This window comes from Rhododendron vialii, chromosome 8a (assembly GCF_030253575.1).
Source record: "Rhododendron vialii isolate Sample 1 chromosome 8a, ASM3025357v1".
Classification (NCBI taxonomy): domain Eukaryota; kingdom Viridiplantae; phylum Streptophyta; class Magnoliopsida; order Ericales; family Ericaceae; genus Rhododendron; species Rhododendron vialii.
The window spans coordinates 5,074,643-5,095,553 of record NC_080564.1 but is presented as its reverse complement, the minus strand read 5'-3'; the positions used below and the strand labels follow the sequence as shown (position 1 = coordinate 5,095,553).

Genomic DNA, 20,911 nt, shown 5'->3' with positions numbered 1-20,911 from the left:
TCATGAAATGGACAATATACTGCAATCAGATAATTTTGCAAGTAACTTTGTACAAGTAATCGTTCGGAACTTATTTAAGCCGCACAAATACACACCACACTCAAACGTTGTAAACTAAGCACAAAGCGAAATTGCACCCCCCTTCTCGCTTAATTATTTTGTATAAAACCAACTGTCATGTGGTTTTAACTAATGGAGACTAGCTATTTTGGTGATGTTGGCTTCGGGTGAGAAGACTTACCAGTGATGGCTTTCTTCACCTTGGCAAGTGAATGCTTGACCTTTGACCCAACACCTGAAAGTATATTGTGATGATGAGGTTTCTTATGTGCAATTTTGACATCCATATCTCTTGATGCTTCTACCATGACTGGAGCATCAGAGCCCGAGTCTTCTCTTTTCAGTTCATCTCCTTCCTCTTCTTCATCTTTCTTGTCATGTACTGCTTCTTCTTCAGCTTCTACTGTTTTTGCTGTCTCATTTTGCGGCTCTTCCTTGATTCCCATCAATTCTCGCTCTTCAGTCACGTCTTCACCCACTTGCACATTTCGTTTTGTGGATCTCTGCAAGAGGTCAGATAATGACATCTTAGCTGACTCTATCATTTGGGACTCTTCTGTTATTTCTTTGGATTGTTCCACCATTCTGTTCTCTTCTCCACATTCCATTCCTTTGCTGTTTGTACGTTCTATGCTCTCACTTGGATCTGTTTTGCTTGCAATCTGCTCATGGGGTATAGCAAGGGAGGTCTTCTCTGGGCCTTGTATGTCATCAGAAATATTCATTGTGACCGCTTCACGAGATACCTCCGTTTCTGAATCCATGATATGAGGCAAAACATTAGGCTTTTCATTTTCCTGTGGACTTTCTTCTTCTTCGATAGCGGTTGTTGTCCGAATCTTGTTTTCGTCAAGCTTCGCCTCATCTGCCATCACTGAGAGCTCTACTGGCTCCTGCAGAAATGACGAATTGCCAAATTCAGGATTTTGGGCTCCATTTGTTGACATTATTATTGCTAGAGAAGTTGTGCTTACCTTATCCATTGTGTGCGCCTCAAGTTGAAAGCCATTTCCTTCTTCTGGTATGCTTTCTGGTTCTGCTGTCTGTTCGTCGGACATGAAATGATGTTGCTTTGTATCTACAGCTTTCTCACTCGCCTCATCTGCTAGTGTTTCATGTGAAGTTGCTGTGGTAGACGAAATACTTGGTTCATTTGAGCCATCTTTCTTGGTCAGATCCAAGTCTTCTGTACCACCACTTCCATCACATCCTGGTTCAGGAAATGGATGCCCCAGCTTCTCATTGTCCACGAGGCTTTCCGAATCAATAGTGCCAGCAGTAGCAATTTCTTTTTTGTGTTCATATGGTTCAATGTTTCCGTCATTTGTGTCAAGACCACGTTCAGAGAAATCATCCAACGTTTCAAGTTCTTTTCCATCAAGAGCTTCTTCAGCTGCTTTGTCTGCTACTGGTGGCACAACTAGGTCTTTGTTTTGCAATTGCCCATCCTTGCTAATCGCAGTTTCCTCGTCAATATCACCTGCTCTTTCCACCTCATGGCTAACCAACATTGCCTCAGAGCTTTTTAACTGCACGGCAAATACATGTGCAGATATATGGTCAGTATTGTGTAATTGGCATTGATGAAAGAGGAACAAGAGAAGGAAACAGAATCCACCAAAAGAAAATTCAACATAGCAATATCAAAATCTCACACTAAAAATGACAATCTGCCCTCCAATTTCTAAATATTTGAAAGAAGAAGAAAGCCCCCTGAGCGGAAGTGATACGGAAGCCCAAAAAGATGACAAATGGCATACTATCCCATGATGACTCTATGTCCTCAACCTTATATTCGGAAGCCCTAGCATTCCAAACATTGGTATAATGCATGAGACTCCTAAATATCTTAATGTCCCAGGATGTTTTCGTACACAGATTAGGAAGTTACTGATACTCACAACGAGTCTGAAATGAAGCAGCTAACTTTTCCTCTATAACAAAAGAGTGCCCTTATCTTCTCTTGATAGTTAAAATGTTCTACGAATTAGGTTAGTTTGTTCACTTTGATCTGTGAGGTTCTTTGTCTATTGCAAATTGAAACTCTATGTTTAACCAAATATCTTTATTCCTACAGGGGCTTGAATGTAAGATATCTGGAGAAGATTGGTATACCTGTTGGATAACATGCTGTAAATACAATCTTGAATTCATGTGATTTATGCTTACTGTCACTGCGGGTACATAGCAAGGAAATAAAGACCAACCAAAAACGTTTTCTGAAATATTTTAGCACTAACAGTGTTGACCATAATAGTAAAAGCCCTGTTGTATTCATTTCACAATGATTCAAACTTCTGCCAGGATTTTTCCTTATGGAAGGGAACGAGGGTAATGTTTTCTGACCTCTTCAATTCGAGCTGTTGCCTCTGTTGCTGTGTCTGTAAAGGCTGTTTCATCACCGTGACTTTCAAGCATTGATTGATTAGCTATCTCATCTGACACTGAAACTTGGTGAGGGCCCTTATCGGCAGCTCTGACCACTCCTTCCACATTGTTGTCTACACAATCTTCTTCAGATTCCTTAAACACCTGTATAGTGATCAAAAGTTTCAACGTTAGAAAGAGAGAGGAGTTAACAAAGGAAGACAAGAGTTAGGGGTAACATTTAAATTCTGACCATTTCAGGTTGAATCTCGTTCCTTGAGGCATCAAATATCTTGTTTGTTCTTTCTCCAGGATAATCTTCTGCCCTTAATTCATCTTCTTGGTTGGTCTTTGTGGCTGTATCTTCCTGAAGAGATATTTGATCAAAGTTTCTGGAACCTTGCATTTCCTCCGAGATCTGTTCAGGGTTCTTGGTTAATCGCCACCAAATAGTTACCATAGAGCACAAAAAGGAGGATAAAACAAATAAGCAGATGCAAAAAATCTATAAGTCTCTACCCTTATTTTCTTTCTCACCTTTTCCGTTGAAGTATGTTTCTCGATGGCTTCTTCTTCAGTTGTTTCCTCACAATTATTTTCCCTATCCCCCAATTCAGTTGTGTTTTCCTTGGGAGTCTCTTTTATGACTTCTATTCCCTCTGATGTGAGGGGTACTGAAGGACTGTTGATTGCAGACACAGATTCGAGCAGAACCTCACCATTCTTCTCAAACTCAAGATTAGAGACTTCTTCATACTTTCCACCAATGTCTTCTGTTGAATGCTCTGTGACTGTTGGATACGGGGTAGGTAGATTATCAGCATCCTTGTTTGAGTTCTTTGAATAGACAATGTCCTCATCTGTTGAAGCCTCCTGCAAACTCTGCTGAACTGGTCTTTCCTCATATTGTGATGGAGCATCAGTTGAACGTTTTTCGAGACCTTTGTTTTCTTCATCTGGTGATATATCTTGGCTGTCCTTCTGTAGTTTCAGCTCCAAATTAGAAACTTCAAGCTCCCTCTGCCCTTCATCCTGCAAGCATGATTTTTCTGTTGTACTCTTTGGTTCATGAAGTTGCTCTACTCCCTGAGGCGTGAGAGTCTGATTAATGGCAGTCTCCACATCAACGGCTGTTTGAGCATCTTGATAGGTGGGCTCGAATATTGTTTCGGGAACTGCTTTGGTTTCTTCTTTAATTTCATCTGTACGAGTCTTTTCCACAGGTGGGCTTGACCCAAACTCCTTAAATTCTTCAAAGCCATCACCTTTGGACTCAGATATCGCTTCAGAAGTTTTGGCTTCTTCAACTTGAACTTCATCTGTTTCTGACTCTTCTATGGTTGTGCCCACATGGCGGATCCCGTGTTCAGTTGTTGGAAGTTTATACAACATGTCTCTGGCTTCCTCAAGCTCACTCTTGTCGAGTTCTGTTGCATCTTCCTTTGTGCTCTCATAGGAAGAGGATGACAACTGAATTTTCTCTTCTAATTTACCAACCGGGAGAGGATGACCAAGGCTCTCACTATCAGTAGCTGCATCAGCACCTTTGTATCTGAGATCAGGTATTTTTTCAGTTACTTCTTTGGTTTCGTCCTCTACTTTTTCTGTCTCTGTGTCTTCCGTAGCTGGGATTGTCCGAATCTCATGAATCTCTTCAAAAACCTGATCTTTGGACTCAGACACTGCATCCAAAGTCTTGGTTCTGTTTAGTTCAACTTCATCTGCATCTGTACGAATCTTTTCCACAGGTGGGCTTGACCCAATCTCCTTAAATTCTTCAAAGCCATCACCTTTGGACTCGGATATTGCTTCAGAAGTTTTGGCTTCTTCAATTAGAACTTCATCTGCTTCGGAAGTTTCAATGGTTGTGCCCACATGTTCGGTTGTTGGAAGTTTATACGACAAGTCTTTGAATTTCTCAACCTCACTCTTGTCGAGTTCTGCGGCTTCTTCCTTTGTGCTCTCATAGGAAGAGGATGACAACTGAATCTGCTCTCCTAATTTACCAACGGGGAGAGGATGATCGAGGTTCTCACCATCAGTAGCTGCATCAACACCTTTATATCTGAGATCAGGTATTTTTTCATTTACTTCTTTGATTTCATCCTCTACTTTGTCTGTCTCAGTGTCTTCTGCAGCTGGGATTGTCTGAATCTCATGAATTACTTCAAAACCCCGATCTTTTGAGTCAGATACTGCATCCAATGCTTTGGTTTCATTTAGTTCAACTTCATCCGCCTCTGATTTTTCTTCAATTACATCATTTGCACTGCATTCGGTTACTGGAAGTTGGAACACTGAACCAGAGTTTTCTTGAAGCTCCAAGCTGCCAACTTCTGTAACATCTTTATCTGTGCTCCCCTTTTCAATTGCTATTGAAGTTTCACCATCCTCTTCCTTGGAAAGCAAGGCAGAGGATGGCACCTGAAGGTCCTCTTCTATCTTCTCAGCTCGGGGAGTTTGAACAGGGGTCATTTCATCATCTCTGGATGTGTAAAAACATGGATTAATGGGTTCTGACAATGCTTCAGGAACTCGTCTGATTTGCTTTTCAGTTTCATTTGTATCAGCCCCTCCCGCAGTCAAGCTTGTACCTGTCTCATGAATCACTTTGACAGCCTGGTCTTCAGACTCGGGCACTGTGTCAGGAATTTCAGCTTCTTCAACATCAACATCTTTTGCATCGGACTTCTCAACAGGTATGTTTGCACTCTCTTCTTTCTCATGTTCATGTATTAGAAGCTGAGACACCATGATAGAAGTTTCTTCGCACTTCATGCTGTCAAATTCTGCATCCGGTTGACTACCATCACCTGTTTTGACTGTATCAGGGGCCTCCACATGCTCATCATTTAGCTGGAGCTCTCCCAAACTCGTTACTTTTGTTGCCTCTGAAGGTGCAATGATTTCATCCCCACTAACTGTTTCTCCACCTTGATTTACGTCTTCAGGCAAAGCTTCACAAACTTCTCTGGTTTGTGTTTCCACTTCTTCTGTTCGAATCTCTTCGACACTTGTACCTACCTCATGAATTTCTTTGACTCTCTGATCACTGGACTCAGGTACTACACCAGGTAAATCAATTTCTTTGACTTTAACATCGTATGCATCTGACTTCTCTTCAGTTACACTTTCATTGCCTGGTTTCTCATATATGTCTACTGGAAGCTGAGACACCATGCTGGAGGTTTCTTCAAGCTCCTGTTGGCTAGCATAAGATTTTTGAGTTGTTTGCAGCCTGTCAGTGTCTGAACTAGTATCAAGGCCCCTTATCTGCTCATCAGTGTCATGGCCACCATGGTTGGTCTCGAGTACCTTTTGGAATATTAACATCCAGTTAAGCTTTTTGTGCAGACAAGAATTAAGAGCGGGAAAGGAAGAGAATTTAGCATGTATCTGATGACAGCTAGGTCTCAAAATCTGTATCTGGGCTCTCATTGAGGCATCCCATGGAACCTTGCCTTGGTGCAATGCAACTAGAGGCTTTCATGTTAGATATTAAGAATGTTGTAATTTATTACACCCTGAAGACATAAAAACCCAAGGCTTATTTTAGAGGATGTGCCTATTTACTACTGGATCCATGGTGCTAATTGCTCTAGCTCATATGACCAACTTTTGACATTACATATGTTTATGTTAAAAAATGTCTACTTGTTCTGTTATGTTTTGCTTATATGAAATCATCTGGTTAACCATGGTGTTAATTTTCAATGTGCTGTCCTATAACATAATATACAATGGCTTTATAGTCTGGTTTACCTCTTGTGTGGACATCTTTGTGATTATGGCATTGTCTGTAGAGCTCTCAGCGTCCAATTCTTTGGCATTGGGAACTGTTGACCAGTCCTGAGCTCTTTTCTCCTCTGCTTGAACTTGATTTACAAATCCCTTGCCTTCACCGGTAGTCTCGATTTTCTCTCTAATCTGTTTAGTAGATAAAAATAAGTAAACACAAAAATTGAACAGAACTTCCTATAACAACACCATTTGGTTCTCTATTAGTCTCCTCGGTCTGGGCTTTTTGCTTATGTGATTAGAAAATTTTGCCTCTTCTTGGAAATAAGGACGTTAAACTATCGACTGGTGGTGTGGCTCATTCACAGGGCATTTTCTTAGCTAAAAGTAGAAAACGACTTTTAGGAGATAATTTGCTTAGATATTTTTTTTTGTTTTTGTTTTCCTTCTCGGGGTTCCGTTTGTATTTCTTTCTTTCCTTTTTATCAAAGTTGTTCTTTTTTCTATACCTTACAGGCTTTGTTATATGCACGTGAAAGAATTTTGAAAGAAACATTTTGTTTATTTTTGTAAGAATAACAGTAAGATTCAGGAATTGGTTACCGAGCTAACCTCAGCTTGGAGCATCTTTGTCCCTTCTATATCATCTCTATCTGTACTCCCCTTTTTGTCTGTGGTTGTAGTTTCACTCTCCTGTTCCATGGAAACCAAGCCAGAGGATGGTGCTTCAAGTTGCTCTTCCAGTTTCTCACCTTGGACAATTTGACTGGAGATAATTTGATCATTCCTTGCTGGGTCAACACCTTGATTCATGGCTTCCAATAATGCTTCAGGAACTTCACTGATTGGTTTTCCAATTTCATTTGCATCAGTGTCTCCCACATTCAGGATTTTACCCGTCACATGGATCTCTTTGACAGCCTGATGTTCAGACTCCGGCACTGTGTCTGGAATTTCGGTTTCTTCAACTTGAGCATAATTATCTTCTGACTTCTCTAGAGGTATACTTTCCCTGTCTGCTTCCTCATGTTCATGTATGGTCTCTTCAAGCTTCATGTGCTCAAATTCTGCATTATGTTGACTAGCATCAGCTGTTTTGATTGTGTCTAGATTCTGAGAGCTTGAATGTGTATCAGGGGCCTCCACGTGCTCATTTAGCTGAAGTTCCCCCAAGCTTGTTTCTTTCGTTTCCCCAGCAGGTGCAATAATCTCATCCCCACTTACAGCTTCAACACCTTGTTTTATGGCTTCTGAAAATGCTCCCGGCACTTCTCTAGTTTGATACGCGATTTCACTTGTATGTGCCTCTCCCACAAGTACGCTTGTACCTGTCTCCTGAATTTCTTGGACTCTTTGATCCGTAGGCTCAGGTACTGCGCCGGGAATTTCTAATTCTTTTTCTTCAACATCATATGTGTCTGACTTGTCTACGCTTGCACTTATATTCTCCGATTTCTCACATTCATCCACTGGAAATTGACACACCACGCTGGAGGCTTCGTCAAGCTCCTGTTGGCTAGCATCAGATGTTTCAGTTGTTTGTAGGCTTCCGGCGTCTGAACTAGTGACAAGGGCCTTTACAGGCTCATAAGTGTCCAGGCCTCCATGGTTGGTCTCAAGTACCTTTTGACATATTGACATCCAGTTAGGCTTTATTGTTTAGATCAGAATTAAAGCAGGAAAGGAAGTGAATTAAGCATATCTGAAGACAGCTAGGTCTCAAAAACTGTATCTGGACAAGGCAACTATGAGAGTTTTAAGATTCAATTATCAAGGAATGATCAAAATAACCCAAGGCTTGGTTAAAAAGGTGTGCCTATTCACTCCTAGATCCATGTGGATAATTGCTCACTTGGCTAATATTTGAGTTCATATTTGTTATCTAAACAAATGGGCCGGTTGTCCTTTTTATTCGTACTTTTGTTATGTTAAGATCATTTGCTTATCATAAGAAATAATGTTGTTAACCTAATTGTCCTTAACTTCGTTCTTTTCGCATGACATATAATTGGAAGCTGTTTCGTAGTCTGGTTTACCTCTTGTGCAGACATCTCTGTGATGATGGAGTTGTCTTTCGAGCTCTCAGCATCCAATTCTTCAGCACTGGAAACTCTTGACAAGTCTCGAACTCTGTTTTCCTCTCCTTGAACTTGATTTTCTATGCCCTCGCCTTCACTGGTTGTCTCAAGTTCCTCTCTAATCTGTTTAGCCAATAAATATGAGTACAGAAAAGAAAAAAATGTGAACTCCAACACTGTGAATTGGATCTCCATTAATCTCCTTTGTCCTGGGTGATTGACTTATGTGAATAGGAAATTTTACTTCTGCTTGGAAATAGAGATGTTTCTTTCTCTTGGATCGATGATACTGCTCATTCAGATTGCGTTTTCTTGGGTAAGAGCATTACCTCTAGTAGAAAATGAACTTTAGGAGTTAAGTAGCTCAGTGAATTTTGTGTTTTCATCTTCCTTTTAAGGAGTTATACTCTACTCATAATTTTTTTGTTCTATTTTAGCAGCAAAGGATATCTGTTGAATCGGTGATGAAAGATTGTGAGAGAAACATTTGTTTATTTCTGTGAGAGAGGTTAAAAAAAAGATTCCAAGTTACTTGCCATGCTAACCTCAGCTTGGTGCATCTTTTCCTCTTCCATAGCGTCTTTATTCGTGCTCCCCTTTCCGATTCCGGTTGTAATTTCAGTCTCCTGTTTCTCGGAAAGCAAGCCAGAGGAGGGCACCTGAAGTTGCTCTTCTGTTTTCTCAGCATGGGGAGTCTGACCAGGGGTAATTTCATCTTCTCTAGCTGCATCAGCATGTTGATTTGTGGGTTCCAATAACACTTCAGGAACTTCTCTAGTTTGATATGCGATTTCACTTGTATGTGCCTCTCCCACAGGTAGGCTTATACCTATCTCCTGAATTTCTTGGACTCTTTGATCTGTAGGCTCAGGTACTGCACCGGGAATTTCTAATTCATTTTCTTCAACATTATTTGTGTCTGACTTGTCTACGTTTGCACTTATATTCTCCGATTTCTCACATTCATCCACTGGTAATTGAGACACCACTCTGGAGGTTTCGTCAAGCTCCTGATGGTTAGCTTTCGATGTTTCAGTTGCTTGCAGGCTTCCGGTGTCTGAACTAGTGACAAGGGCCTTTACAGGCTCATCAGTGTCCTGGCCTCCATGGTTGGTCTCAAGTACCTTTTGAAATATGAACATCCAGTTAGGCTTTATTGTTTGGATAAGAATTAAGTGCAAGAAGGAAGTGAATTAAGCATGTATCTGACGACAGGTAGGTCTCAAAAACTGTATCTGGACAAGGCAACTACAAGAGTTTGTGATTCAATTATCAAGGAATGATCTAATTCATTATATGCCAAAATAACCCAAGGCTTGATTCAAAAGGTGTGCCTATTCCCTCCTAGATCCATGTGGATAATTGCTCATTTGGCTAATATTTGAGTTCATATTTGTTATCTAAACAAATGGCTGGTTGTCCTTTTTCTTTGTACTTTTGATATTTGTAGATCATTTGCTTATCATACGAAATAATGTTGTTAACTGTCCTTAACTTCATTCTTTTTGTATGACATAATTGAAAGCTGTTTCATAGTCTTGTTTACCTCTTGTGCAGACATCTCTGTGATGACGGAGTTGTCTTTCAAGCTCTCAGCATCCAATTCTTCTGCACTGGAAACCGTTGACAAGTCTCGAACTCTGTTTTCCTTTCCTTGAACTTGATTTTCTATGCCCTCGCCTTCACTGGTTGTCTCGAGTTCCTCTCGAATCTGTTTAGCCGATAAACATGTGTGAAGAAAATAATTAAAGTGAGGGAACTCTAAACTTCTGAATTGGATCTCCATTAGTCTCCTCTGTCCTGGGTGATCGACTTATGTGATTAGGAAATTTTACTTCTGCTTGGAGATAGTGATGTTTCTTTCTCTTGGATCGATGATACTGCTCATTCAGAGTGCATTTCCATGGGTAAGAGCATTACCTCTTGTAGAACTGAACTTTGGGAGTTAAGTTGCTTGGAGAATTTCGTGTTTTTGTTTTCCTTTTAAGGAGTTCTACTCCTCTGTTTATGATTTTTTTTGCTTCTTGTTTGCGAAATTCCTCTTATTTTGTATATTTTAGCAGCAAAGGATATTTGTAGAATCGGTGATGAAAGATTGTGAGAAAAACATTTGTTTATTTCTGTGAGAGAGGTTAAAAGTAAGATTCCAAATTACTTACCATGCTAACCTCAGCTTGGCGCATCTTTGCCTCTTCCATAGCGTCTTCATTTGTGCTCCCCTTTCTGATTCTGGTTGTAGTTTCACTCTCCTGTTCCTCGGAAAGCAAGCCAGTGGAGGGCACCTGAAGTTGCTCTTCTGTTTTCTCAGCTTGGGGAGTCTGACCAGGGGTAATTTCATCATCTCTAGCCGCGTCAGCATGTTGATTTGTGGGTTCTAATAACACTTCAGGAACTTCTCTGATCTGGTTTTCAATTTCCTTTGTATCACCGTCAATCACATTCAGGCTTGTACCTGTCTCGTGAATCTCTTTGACAGCCTGATCTTCAGTCTGAGACACTGAGTCAGGAATTTCGGTTGCTTCAACTTCTACATCAGACTTCTCTACATGTATATTTGCATTGTCTGCATTTTCATGTTCCTGTATTGGGAACTGAGACGCAATGATAGAGGTTTCTTCAATCTCCCGTTCGCCGGCATCAGCTGTTCTGGTCGTGTGTTGGCTTTCAGCATCTGAACTAGTATCAAGGGCCTTTACAGGCTCATCATTTAGCTGAACTTCTCCTAAGCTTGGTAGGTCTGTTACCACTGTTGGTGCAGTATCGGTCTCATCATCACAAATTTCCATGTTATCTATTTTCTCTCCCTTCGTCTTTTCGTCTGACCCTTCAGATGCTAGGCTTGAGACATCCACCGGCTTTTCAATATTCTTAGTTTCATCCTCCAATACTTCAGCCATAGGAGATGCTTCTGATTCCTCGTTGAGATCTTTTGCAGACTTTGATTCCATCATTTCTGTGATTTCATTGGAATCTGTTGCTTCAAGACTGTGAACAGCTGTTAGATCTGGGTATGTCACCTATTTGACATAGAGTATTGCAAATCAATTAGCATAAATGAAGAGAACAAAGCTTCTTGTTGGAATTCTACACAAAAAAATTGCTGTGCAGGCGTTAAGCTGACCTCATCCATGGGCCCCATGGCTAAGGAAGTCTCTGTGGAAACCTGTTTGACAAAATTGAAGGAATATAGTAAATAGAACTTTAGAAACAAATATCCGGGGAAAAGTTATCATAAGTTCGTGATGTATGCTAACTGACCTCTTCAGTGGAAAATGCATCTTCAGTTTCGTTGACTTCCTTTTCCGTCGCTTCTGATTCCATGTTGAAATCTTCTGCAATGTTTGATCCCATCATTTCTGCATTTTTGTTGGAAGCCGTAGCTTCAAGACTCTGAATGGGTGTTAAATCTGTCTCTCTCGCCTATTTGACAGAACATTGCAAATTAATCGTCATAAAAAGAAGGAGAAAAAAAAAAACTTTGTCGGATAAATATTAAATTATTTGCTCTGTATGGATGTTAAGCTGACGTCATTTACAGTTTCATCTGCTGCTGTTCTCTTATGAAATTCCTCCGTGCAACTTTCTTCCTCCTTAATCTGTTCTTTGATTATTTCACTTTCAGAGGCGCTCTCAATGACCGTACGAACCTGTTTGGCAAATATTAGTTCCATATAGATGTAAATCCTTTGAAAGAAACAATGTGAAGAATATAATGCATATGTCCATGACATAGTGGAATTGTATTAAATGATATGCTCTGTAAGTAGGTTAAGCTGACCTCATTATCTGCTGCTGGTAACATATGAAGTTCCTTAGTGCAACTTTCTTCCTTCATATTCTGTTCTTTGATGGTTTCACGTTCAGAAGCGCTCTCAATCTCCGTGGAAACCTGTTTGACAAAAGCGAGTTCAATATAGAAATAGAACAATAGAAACAAACAATGTGGAAGGTAGTATGCTCAAATTCTTAATGTATCCTAACCAACCTTCTCAGTCAAGATTGCATCTTGAGTTCTGTTGATTTCTTCTTGGGTCTCTAACTTGGTTTCCATCGCCTCATTCATTTCCTTTTTTCCTTTTTCTATATCTTGTCTGCTAATTTGTTCGTCAGTCGAAGCAATAGTCTGATTCTCATCATCATGACTCTCTTCCTCGGTGTTGGTCGGATTCGTTTCAGGGAATCTTCTGCTGCCTTCATCTTTGACCGTGGACTCAGCGGCAGTTTCATCATGTTCAACTATGTTTATATTCATATTCTGATACAAAGGGAAATATATTCCATAATGAAGCAAAACGCCGATGACATGTAAAAGAATATTAGGAATACATGACTCATGAATTTTTAACATTTGGTTATACATACTTCACTAGATAGCTTCGGAACACAAAAGTTGCTGGACTGGACATATTCATTTGTAGTATCTACTATTTTACTTCTTCAAATCCAAACACATTCTGTAAATACTTAAAAAACAGAAATGATATGTATACCGATGAAATTGTAGGGATATCGTACCGACCGGCGGCGCGGGGCCGTCTCCGGCCACCGGACGGCCGATCCGAGCCGTCCAAAAAAAATTTTAAAAAAAACCGAGGGGACCACGCGGGAAGGGTGTTTAGATCGAGCACCCTACACACATCGGATGCCGTTGATTCCCGCGTGGTCCCCTCGGTTTTTTTTTAAAAAAATTTTGGACGGCTCGAATCGGCCGTCCGGTGGCCGGAGACGGCCCCGCGCCGCCAGTCGGTACGATATCCCTACAATTCTATCGGTGCATATAGCAGTTCTCCTTAAAAAAAACATTTCGAATGCTGTGTACAGTTCGTTAAATGAAATCTTATCAGTTATAACCGATCAGGTTCAGTCACGAAAAATGAATTCACATTCTTTCTCTTATGAGGTGGTGGAAAAGAGAAGCATCCAATTTAATTGCTTCATGGAGAGTCATGGATAATGAGAAAGTGTGTTGTTCTTACCTCTTCTTTAAGAGTGCTAATACTTGTGGCTTCAGAAGTCTCACTGCCATGAGTCTCTGCCTTGGATTTGACTGGTACTTTCTCTATCTCATCGTTTTCCTTTGAGCTGCCTTCTAAATTCTTAGCAGAGTCCTCTTGTTCCGGGATAACCTTTTCGGTGTCCATATATCCACCACACGTTTCAACACCCTCAGAGGTTTCACTGATTGCCGTATCATATTCAGGCTTGTCCTTTTCTGATGATTTCAGTTCTTCTACAGCCTCTGATTTGCTGATCTCATTACGATCAGCCACTTCACTGGTGGTTACCCTTCTCAAAACTTCCGCATCTGATTCAGATGTACTTTCTTCTATGTTCTGCTCAGGTGGCGTATAAAACTCTCGATCCTCAACTGCAGCATAAGCATTTGCTCTCTCCTTTTCCTTATCTATTGACCCCAAATCGGTGTCTTTCACTGGATTTGATGAGGCATCTGCTTCTATTTCCCTAATCTCATCTTCCGTTGTCTCTTCAGCTAAGGAAGTTTCTGCTTTTTCATACAACATCTCGTCTTTCTCAGGAGCCTCGCCTGTTGTTTCACCGACTTCAGGTGACACGAGGTCGTGTTCTTTCGATGTCTGTATGGAAGACACCTGGAGCATTTGCTCTGAAATGTCATCCAAAGATGTCTCAACTGTGGCAACTTCTCTCGCTGTTGGGATCTCCGTTTTATCATTTTCACCCAAGATCGAGGTTTCTACAGTATTATCTATGAGATCTGTGGCATTTGATCCCATCTGGCTTGTTTCGGTTGATACTTGACCCTTCTCTTCAAAAACCAGGTCAGCACTGTCTAACCCCCGTATGTTTTCTCCTTCGACTTGAGTTGAGCTTGTTTCCTCTGCTACCACTGGTACATTTGGGTCTTCTTTCTCTAAAACCTCCTCTTTAATCTCTTTCTTGCATATCTCAGGTACTGAGGAGGAGTTTTCCACAAGATCTACATTCCTGTCTTTTTGAGTCGTTTCTTCTGATGATGATTCCGTGATACTCTCAGCATTGAAGTCCTCATTTGCCTCTGCCTCATGTTGTAAGGCCATGTCTTCTCTTTGCTCTGTGGAATGCATGGCATCAAAAGCCTCTGCATGTGAGTTTGAGACCTGTTGAAAAGGGAATTTTAAAGTTAAAACTAAGCGAGGAGAGTTAGTTGGAGAACATTTGGACCGGAATTCGACCTTTTTTTTCAAATGAGCATACCTCTATTTCTGCTTTTATTTCATCCTCTCTGTCTTCTTTCAATCTTTCCTCAGCTTTTTCCTCCTCAATTAATGAAGAAGGGAGGTCAGAAATGGAACGTTCCTCTGTGGCCGTACTCGCTGGAGCAGTCCCATACACATTACTTGCCTATAAAGGATTGCAACTATAAGTGTTGAAAACTGAATAAAAGACGAAAGGCGACAAAAATAGAAATCGTTGAGGTTCTGATGATTTTCACATTCAACTTTAACCCATCTTCCGTGGAGCTATCTCAAACTATTTTCTTTCTAAATGATTCTGCAGATTGGTCTATTGAAATGAAATTTAAAATCTCCTCTAAAGTGTCCTGTCCTCTAGGGTCGTTCTCCAATGTCTTTAGACATTTTGGCATCCAGTTGGGCTTTCTTCTAAAAATAAGAATCAAGAGCAGGAAAGGAAAGAAAGTGAAGTAACGATGTTGGGTTAGGCATGTATCTAATGGCAGCTAGGTCTCAAAAACTGTATCGGGGACTCTCCTTGTGCTACCCAGAGAGGAAGCCTGCCCTAGGGCTTGGCAACTACAGGCATTTTGTCATTTACATACAATGAAATGTTCAAATTCCTACGTCCTAATAACCCAAGGCTGAATTCAAAAGGGTACCTCTCCTAGGCCCATGCGGCTAGTTCCTCGTGACCCATTTTTGAGTTTACATAAATTGTTTGAAGGAGCAACTTTGGTTTTGCTTATAACAAATGATCTACCAAAAAAATAAAGAAACTTTATCTAGAAAAAAGAAGCAGAAGGTGATCTTGAGAACATTAGTGTTCTTTTTCTTCTCGTTTTTCCTCAACTCATATGTTAAGGACCATTTTTGCTTTCCTTCTGTATACCCAATCCTAGTATTAGTGTTGGATAGAATGCCAACCATGTTTCCTATTAACCACTGAGCTTGTGTACCCCCAAATGCTGAAGAGAATTTAAACATGTTTTCGAGCTGGTTTTTATTCACTATTGTCTGTCTCTCTTCTATCTTATTCTGGATTACAAAAGAATTAGCTATTTTACTATTTTTATTTGTTTATTTGTCACAGAAATTTAAAAGTGCTCATGGTTTTGGCCAATAATATAACTGAGAAGTAATAGAACACCAATCTAGACATGCATTATTATTTAGTTGCCAAAAGAAAACTGGATCTGAAGAAGGAAAACCAAGGAGATTTGTTTATTCAATCTATAATTCAGAGGAAAGCACCGAAAAATGTTATGCGATGGTTCAGATTCATCAAACTAACCGCTGTATCAGGCTCTTTTTCTTCCTTTTCCTCATCATAAGAGCATTCGTTTCTAGTTTCCTCTCCATAACTTTCGTCAAAGTTGTCTTTCGTCGTACTGTGCTCCTCTTTCGTTTGTATTCCCATGTTTGCACTTCCCTCGGCCATTGGTAGTTTCTCAAGAACCTGTATAAGGAACGGCCATTTCATTAGCTAAGTATAATGAATAAAACGCCGAGAAACTCGGTCCAACCGTCCAACTTATTGTCTATAATGAGTAATGACAGAAGAGTTCTTTTTGAAACGGAATGTACAAGTATGCATTCGTAGAGAAACAAACTGTTTCTGTGAGAGGGGTTAAAAGTAAGCTTCAGAACTGGTTATCATGCACCTCAGCTCCGCGCACTTTACCTCTGTTTCATTCTCTTGAGGGCACATTGTTATGTGTTCACCAGTGGGTTCTGGCGAGAGATCTGCAACAGTATGTGCTTCATTTTTCGTCAAGTCTTCTGTGTCTTCACCCGAGTCAGCTATCTTTGGATCCTCATGTGCCCGAATGGTCTATAAAAGTTCATCGTAATGAGCAATCATAACTCTAAGTTGAATAAACAATGATAGAAATGATAAAGTTTATCCCTCTCTCAAGGAGCTTAATCTTTCAGACAAGTTGGTGGTTAAAAATCTAATAAGAACATCGGATTAAGTAACCCAAAAGTTAAAACAGACCTCTTCATTCATGATTTGGTCATCGATGATCTTTATCTCATTAGATGTGCTGCAACTCTGCTCTCCACTATCCAATGCATGTGAGGCTTCATTAGATCTGTTTGACATGCCTTCATCCTCTTGATCATGATGATATTCTCCTTCTCCGGTGCATGTGGGAGTGTTTTTCTCGACAAGAGATTCTCCCTTGATTGTACTGTTCTCCTTGTCATCGCCTGCATCAGAAGTTACCGGTGTGTTAATAACTCTCTCTCTCCTGTACATGTTAGTCTCAAGGATATAATGGACTGGTATGTGGCTCATATGACGGGGAAAGTGTTCACCAGCTTGATTCTGAAATGCTCTTTGGCTGCAGTTGTGTATCATATATGGATAGAGAGGAATCAAAGGATTTTCAGAATGAAACTGTGGATTGTGGACTTCTGGCGTCTGGGATCGTTGCTAATATTAGGGCTTTTCTATGCTCAAATAGGATGGTGAAACCATCTCAGAAAAACAGAAGAATGTGTGATATTTGGGGGCTACCTGGTGTTATTCTGCAGAATGTATGAATTTGTTTTGCTTAGTTTGCATTGTTTTGTATTGTCTCTAGTGGAGTTTTTTAGGTTTGAGTTTTTGTTGCTTGTTGTATAGTTAGGTTGTGGCTATGCTGGCCTGCTGTGTTTCCCACCGGGGTTCCCCCTGGATTTTGTACTTTCGGTTTGGGCTTTCAATGAAATTGTACTAATCAAAAAAAAACAAATGGATGACCCTATTTGATTGGGACACAAGGTTCGGCTTGGTTTGGTATGACCCTATTCGATTGCTGGTGTGTAAGTTTGTCCGAATTTCTCCTGAAGTTTTGAAGCTACTCACTTATTGTTGGCATTTGAAACTCAACATCAGCAGCTTTTTCTTTTTGTTCTATCTGTTCTTTTAGGTTCTCCTCAGCTTTGAGCTCCTCTAGTTCATCTTCAGAGACCGGTTCAAAACCCTTGTCAAGTGTAATATCCACAGCACTTCTCGTTGAGGTTGCTTCTATGTTTACAGCTCCTTCAGTGGATGTATCCTCTAAAATGTTACTCTCTGGACTTTCGGTTGCTTCATAAGTGTCTTTGCTTTCCTTTTCCTTTTCCTTTTCCTTTTCCTCTTCTGTAGGAACTTCAGATGCTTCATGAACTTGATCCAAGATGGAAACATCATTCTTGGTTTCACCTCCGTCTAGGAAAGTTTCTTCCACGGATGGAGGGGTGACATACGAGTCAACTGTCAAGGGATTCTGCATATCAGGAATATAATATCAGCTTAAATGATGAAGTCCTTATAGTAAGATGATGAATCATTTCACTGACGTAGAAGAGATAGTAAAACCAATGAAAAGAAGAGCATTGCTGTAATCCTAACCTCTGCTTCGGGAATTTTGATCATACTTTCGTCCTTTCTTGGTTGCCAAAGGATTTCTTCTTGGCTTCCGGCTGGTATTTCCTTTGCACTAGTTGTCGCTTCCGTGTTTGATTCCCCTTCGATGCATGTATGCTCCGAAATATTAGAGTCTGGACTTTTGCTTGCTTCATATGAGTCATTAGCATGCTTTTCCTCGTCCTCGGGAACTTCAGAGGCCGATGCTTCATGAACTTGATCCACTGATTCTGACAAAGAAACTTCATTTTGCTTTTCGCCTCCCTCCAGAACTGTTTCTTCAACTGGTGGATGGGTGACACAAACTTCTCTAGTGTTGTTATCTGGAATTTTAATTTCTGCACTTCTAGTCTTCTCATATGAGTCAACCGCCGAGAGACTCTATATCGGGGAAACACTATCAGCTAAATCTTGAAATCATTACAGGAAGGTGATTAATACTTCACTGATGCAGGAAAACTAACTTAAAACAACGGAAGTGAAAAATTGCTGTAATTCTAACCTCTGCTTCTGGAATTTCTTCGTTGTTGCTATCATCAGCAATCATGATTTCGTCACTTCTTTGTTCCCCAATGATTTCTTCTGGGTTTCCTACCGGTCTTTCCTCCTCAATCTTGGTAATGCTTTCAGCGTACTCATCGTGGGAAGTTGTTTCAAACTCCTCCAAAGCTACAATCGAGGGGCTTCCCAGATTTTCCCGTGCTGTTTCAGTTTCATTTCTGTCCTGCTCCTCTGATTCTAACATGGAAACTTCATTTCGATTTTTTTCATCTTCCTCCGGTTCTTCCACTGGTCTAGGGGTGACGTGCACTTCGTTAACATTGTCATTTGGGATGTTAAACTCTGCACTTCTTTTCTTCTCACCCCCTTCATCCATTGAAAGATTCTGGAGCAGGAATACAATACCAAATAAATCAGGAATTATTGCAGGAAGATGATTATTTCACTTCGCTGATGTAGGAAAACTAATACTAGAAAGAATGATAAGTTGACAATTGCTAAAATCTAACCTTTGCTTCTGTAGTGCCATCCTCGTTGATGTCAGCAGCAATTATTGTATCTCCAAGTTTCTCTTCTGGGCTTCCAACAGGTCTCTCCCCCTCGATTTTGGAAATCGATTCAGGGTAATCATTGAGGGAAGTTGTTTCAAACTCCTCTGAAGCTACAACCGATGAGCTTCCCAGGTTTGCCTTAGCTGGTTCAGTGTTTTGCTTCAAGATTTGCTCGGAGTGTTCCTCATGTTTTGATGTTTCAGTTGCTTCCTGCTCCTCAACCACAACGTTGTCTTCACCTGGGAAAACCGTAACTCCTGGTTCGCATTCCATTGTCAAAACTTCTGCTGGAGTGATATCCTCACTTTCTCTTGTCACGCTATCCTCCGGCTTCAAAGCTGCGACATAAGATTTCCTTTCTTGGTTTTCGACAACCTCACCTTCTGTACTCAGATTGCTACCAGCTGTAGTGGCATTTTCCAGGGCTTTGTTTTGGTTTTCTGCTTCTTTTTGAGTCTCCTTATCTATATCCTTCATCCCAGTTTCAGATTCTTCTTTGGACGTCTCAACGTTTTCGGCTCTCTTAACAAATGATGATTCCAAGTTCTGCTTTTCAACTTCATCTTCAATTGAAGCATCCTCTTTCACCCTCTCGACTAATTTACCAGTGTTTTGGATTTCGTCCTCGCGTGCCACACTGGAGTTCTCTTCAAGATTCTTACAAACATCAGGTTCGGTGACCAACGAACTCCCAAGCTTGTCTGTTGCACCTACATTGCTCTCTGTTGGCTCATCTATTTCATTTTCAGTGGCTGTTTCAGTTGATATACAAACGTCTTTGACACCGAGACATGGCATTTCCTCTCCCTTGTTCTTTTCCTCCCCTATGTCTGTACTTGGTTGTGTTGCTTCAGGATCCATCTCCAAGGCGATTGATTTCTTGTCTTCTCCTTCGAAGCTTGTTTCCTTCAAGTCTTGTTCAACAGATGTTGTCTCGGTGCTTGTGAGGCTCTCCATGTTTCCCTCATGGGGAACCTCATTTAGTACTTCAATATCCCTGCTTGAGCCTCCTGTCAACTCAGGGGTTTGAATACTAACTCCTTCATCTTGCCCAAAACTTGCTTCTGCCATGACGTTTTTATCTGTTATCATTTTTGCTTTCCCCTCTTCCTCCTGGAAGCCACTCATTTCTTCCTTGGTATTCAATTGGTCATCTTCAGTATTCTCGTTCAATTCTCCATCAGCAACTGAGGTTGATTTTAAAAAACTTTCACCCTCAGTGGTTCCCACATTATCTACGACATTCACGTTTCCAACCTCATCATCATGTGCTACTTGCACGCATTCTGTTTCCAGGATTTCAATGCTTCCAGGAGGTTGGCTAAGCCAAGATTCAGTGTTTTCCTGTTCTTGCAGGGGAACTTCGTTGACAGTCACATTTGGAAGTTCACTTGCCAACTCTTTGTTTTCCTCGTCTATTATCTGCAATCAATGAGGAAAAAATGGGGTGAATGTCTTGGCTTGGGCCTTGAAATAAAGAGGCTTCTCCCAGGAAACACTTAGCAAAAAGTAAGGAAGCAGGACTATGCGTTAGTATTTCCGATAAGCTTTTGGAAGCTAGAATCTTACGTGAAGAGTAATACCGGATGAGAGGCCACCTGCCCTCAGGGTAATATTCCTTCCTAGTGTTAACTTAAATACCATGTGCCAAACAGTAGCCTCATAATAATTTTCATTTCTCATCTTCAACTATTAATGGAGAACACCCACACACAAGATAATAACAAATTCAACAAGTATTTTTTTGCAGCAAGTTTCTTTTACTTGAATAAAATGGTCACATGCATCATATATTTGTTTTATGTTTTTCTTCTTCTTTTTTGGTACGAAAGGAGGTAACCATGCACTCTATTTAGATTCGTCAAATAAGACAACGAGGGTTCGAACCTAGAACACAAAAAGTAGAGTATTCTGCCTAAAAACACTTGATAACTACACAACAATACATAATAAATCAACAATTCCACCTCCAATTCTAGCAGAGTGTTAATCTGACGGTGTATAAGGAAAGAAAATAACATCCTACCT

At 40.5% G+C, this 20,911-nt stretch overlaps 1 protein-coding gene across 12 annotated transcripts in view; it reads right to left on the bottom strand.

Annotated features, from left to right (window-relative positions):
* The window catches only part of LOC131298839 (uncharacterized), a 30,583-nt gene continuing 9,672 nt past the window's right edge, over positions 1 to 20,911 (bottom strand). For 4 of the 12 annotated variants that reach the window (XM_058324320.1, XM_058324318.1, XM_058324326.1 and 1 more), the window contains exons 10-34: positions 18,842 to 20,305; positions 18,334 to 18,717; positions 17,817 to 18,212; positions 17,289 to 17,691; positions 16,434 to 16,648; positions 16,119 to 16,268; positions 15,729 to 15,893; positions 14,457 to 14,603; positions 13,220 to 14,359; positions 12,229 to 12,498; positions 12,022 to 12,132; positions 11,771 to 11,890; positions 11,502 to 11,663; positions 11,365 to 11,406; positions 10,403 to 11,260; positions 9,790 to 9,954; positions 8,780 to 9,367; positions 8,202 to 8,366; positions 6,778 to 7,788; positions 6,190 to 6,354; positions 2,965 to 5,742; positions 2,681 to 2,845; positions 2,407 to 2,592; positions 1,035 to 1,589; positions 1 to 953 (exon numbers count right to left, since the gene is read on the bottom strand). In XM_058324320.1, coding sequence (XP_058180303.1) covers positions 204 to 953; positions 1,035 to 1,589; positions 2,407 to 2,592; positions 2,681 to 2,845; positions 2,965 to 5,742; positions 6,190 to 6,354; positions 6,778 to 7,788; positions 8,202 to 8,366; positions 8,780 to 9,367; positions 9,790 to 9,954; positions 10,403 to 11,260; positions 11,365 to 11,406; positions 11,502 to 11,663; positions 11,771 to 11,890; positions 12,022 to 12,132; positions 12,229 to 12,498; positions 13,220 to 14,359; positions 14,457 to 14,603; positions 15,729 to 15,893; positions 16,119 to 16,268; positions 16,434 to 16,648; positions 17,289 to 17,691; positions 17,817 to 18,212; positions 18,334 to 18,717; positions 18,842 to 20,305 — 12,555 coding nt within the window. In that variant the 3' untranslated portion in view covers positions 1 to 203. The remainder of the gene's footprint in view (positions 954 to 1,034; positions 1,590 to 2,406; positions 2,593 to 2,680; positions 2,846 to 2,964; positions 5,743 to 6,189; positions 6,355 to 6,777; positions 7,789 to 8,201; positions 8,367 to 8,779; positions 9,368 to 9,789; positions 9,955 to 10,402; positions 11,261 to 11,364; positions 11,407 to 11,501; positions 11,664 to 11,770; positions 11,891 to 12,021; positions 12,133 to 12,228; positions 12,499 to 13,219; positions 14,360 to 14,456; positions 14,604 to 15,728; positions 15,894 to 16,118; positions 16,269 to 16,433; positions 16,649 to 17,288; positions 17,692 to 17,816; positions 18,213 to 18,333; positions 18,718 to 18,841; positions 20,306 to 20,911) is intronic. The other 8 variants (XM_058324319.1, XM_058324321.1, XM_058324323.1 and 5 more) reach the window with 8 other exon arrangements.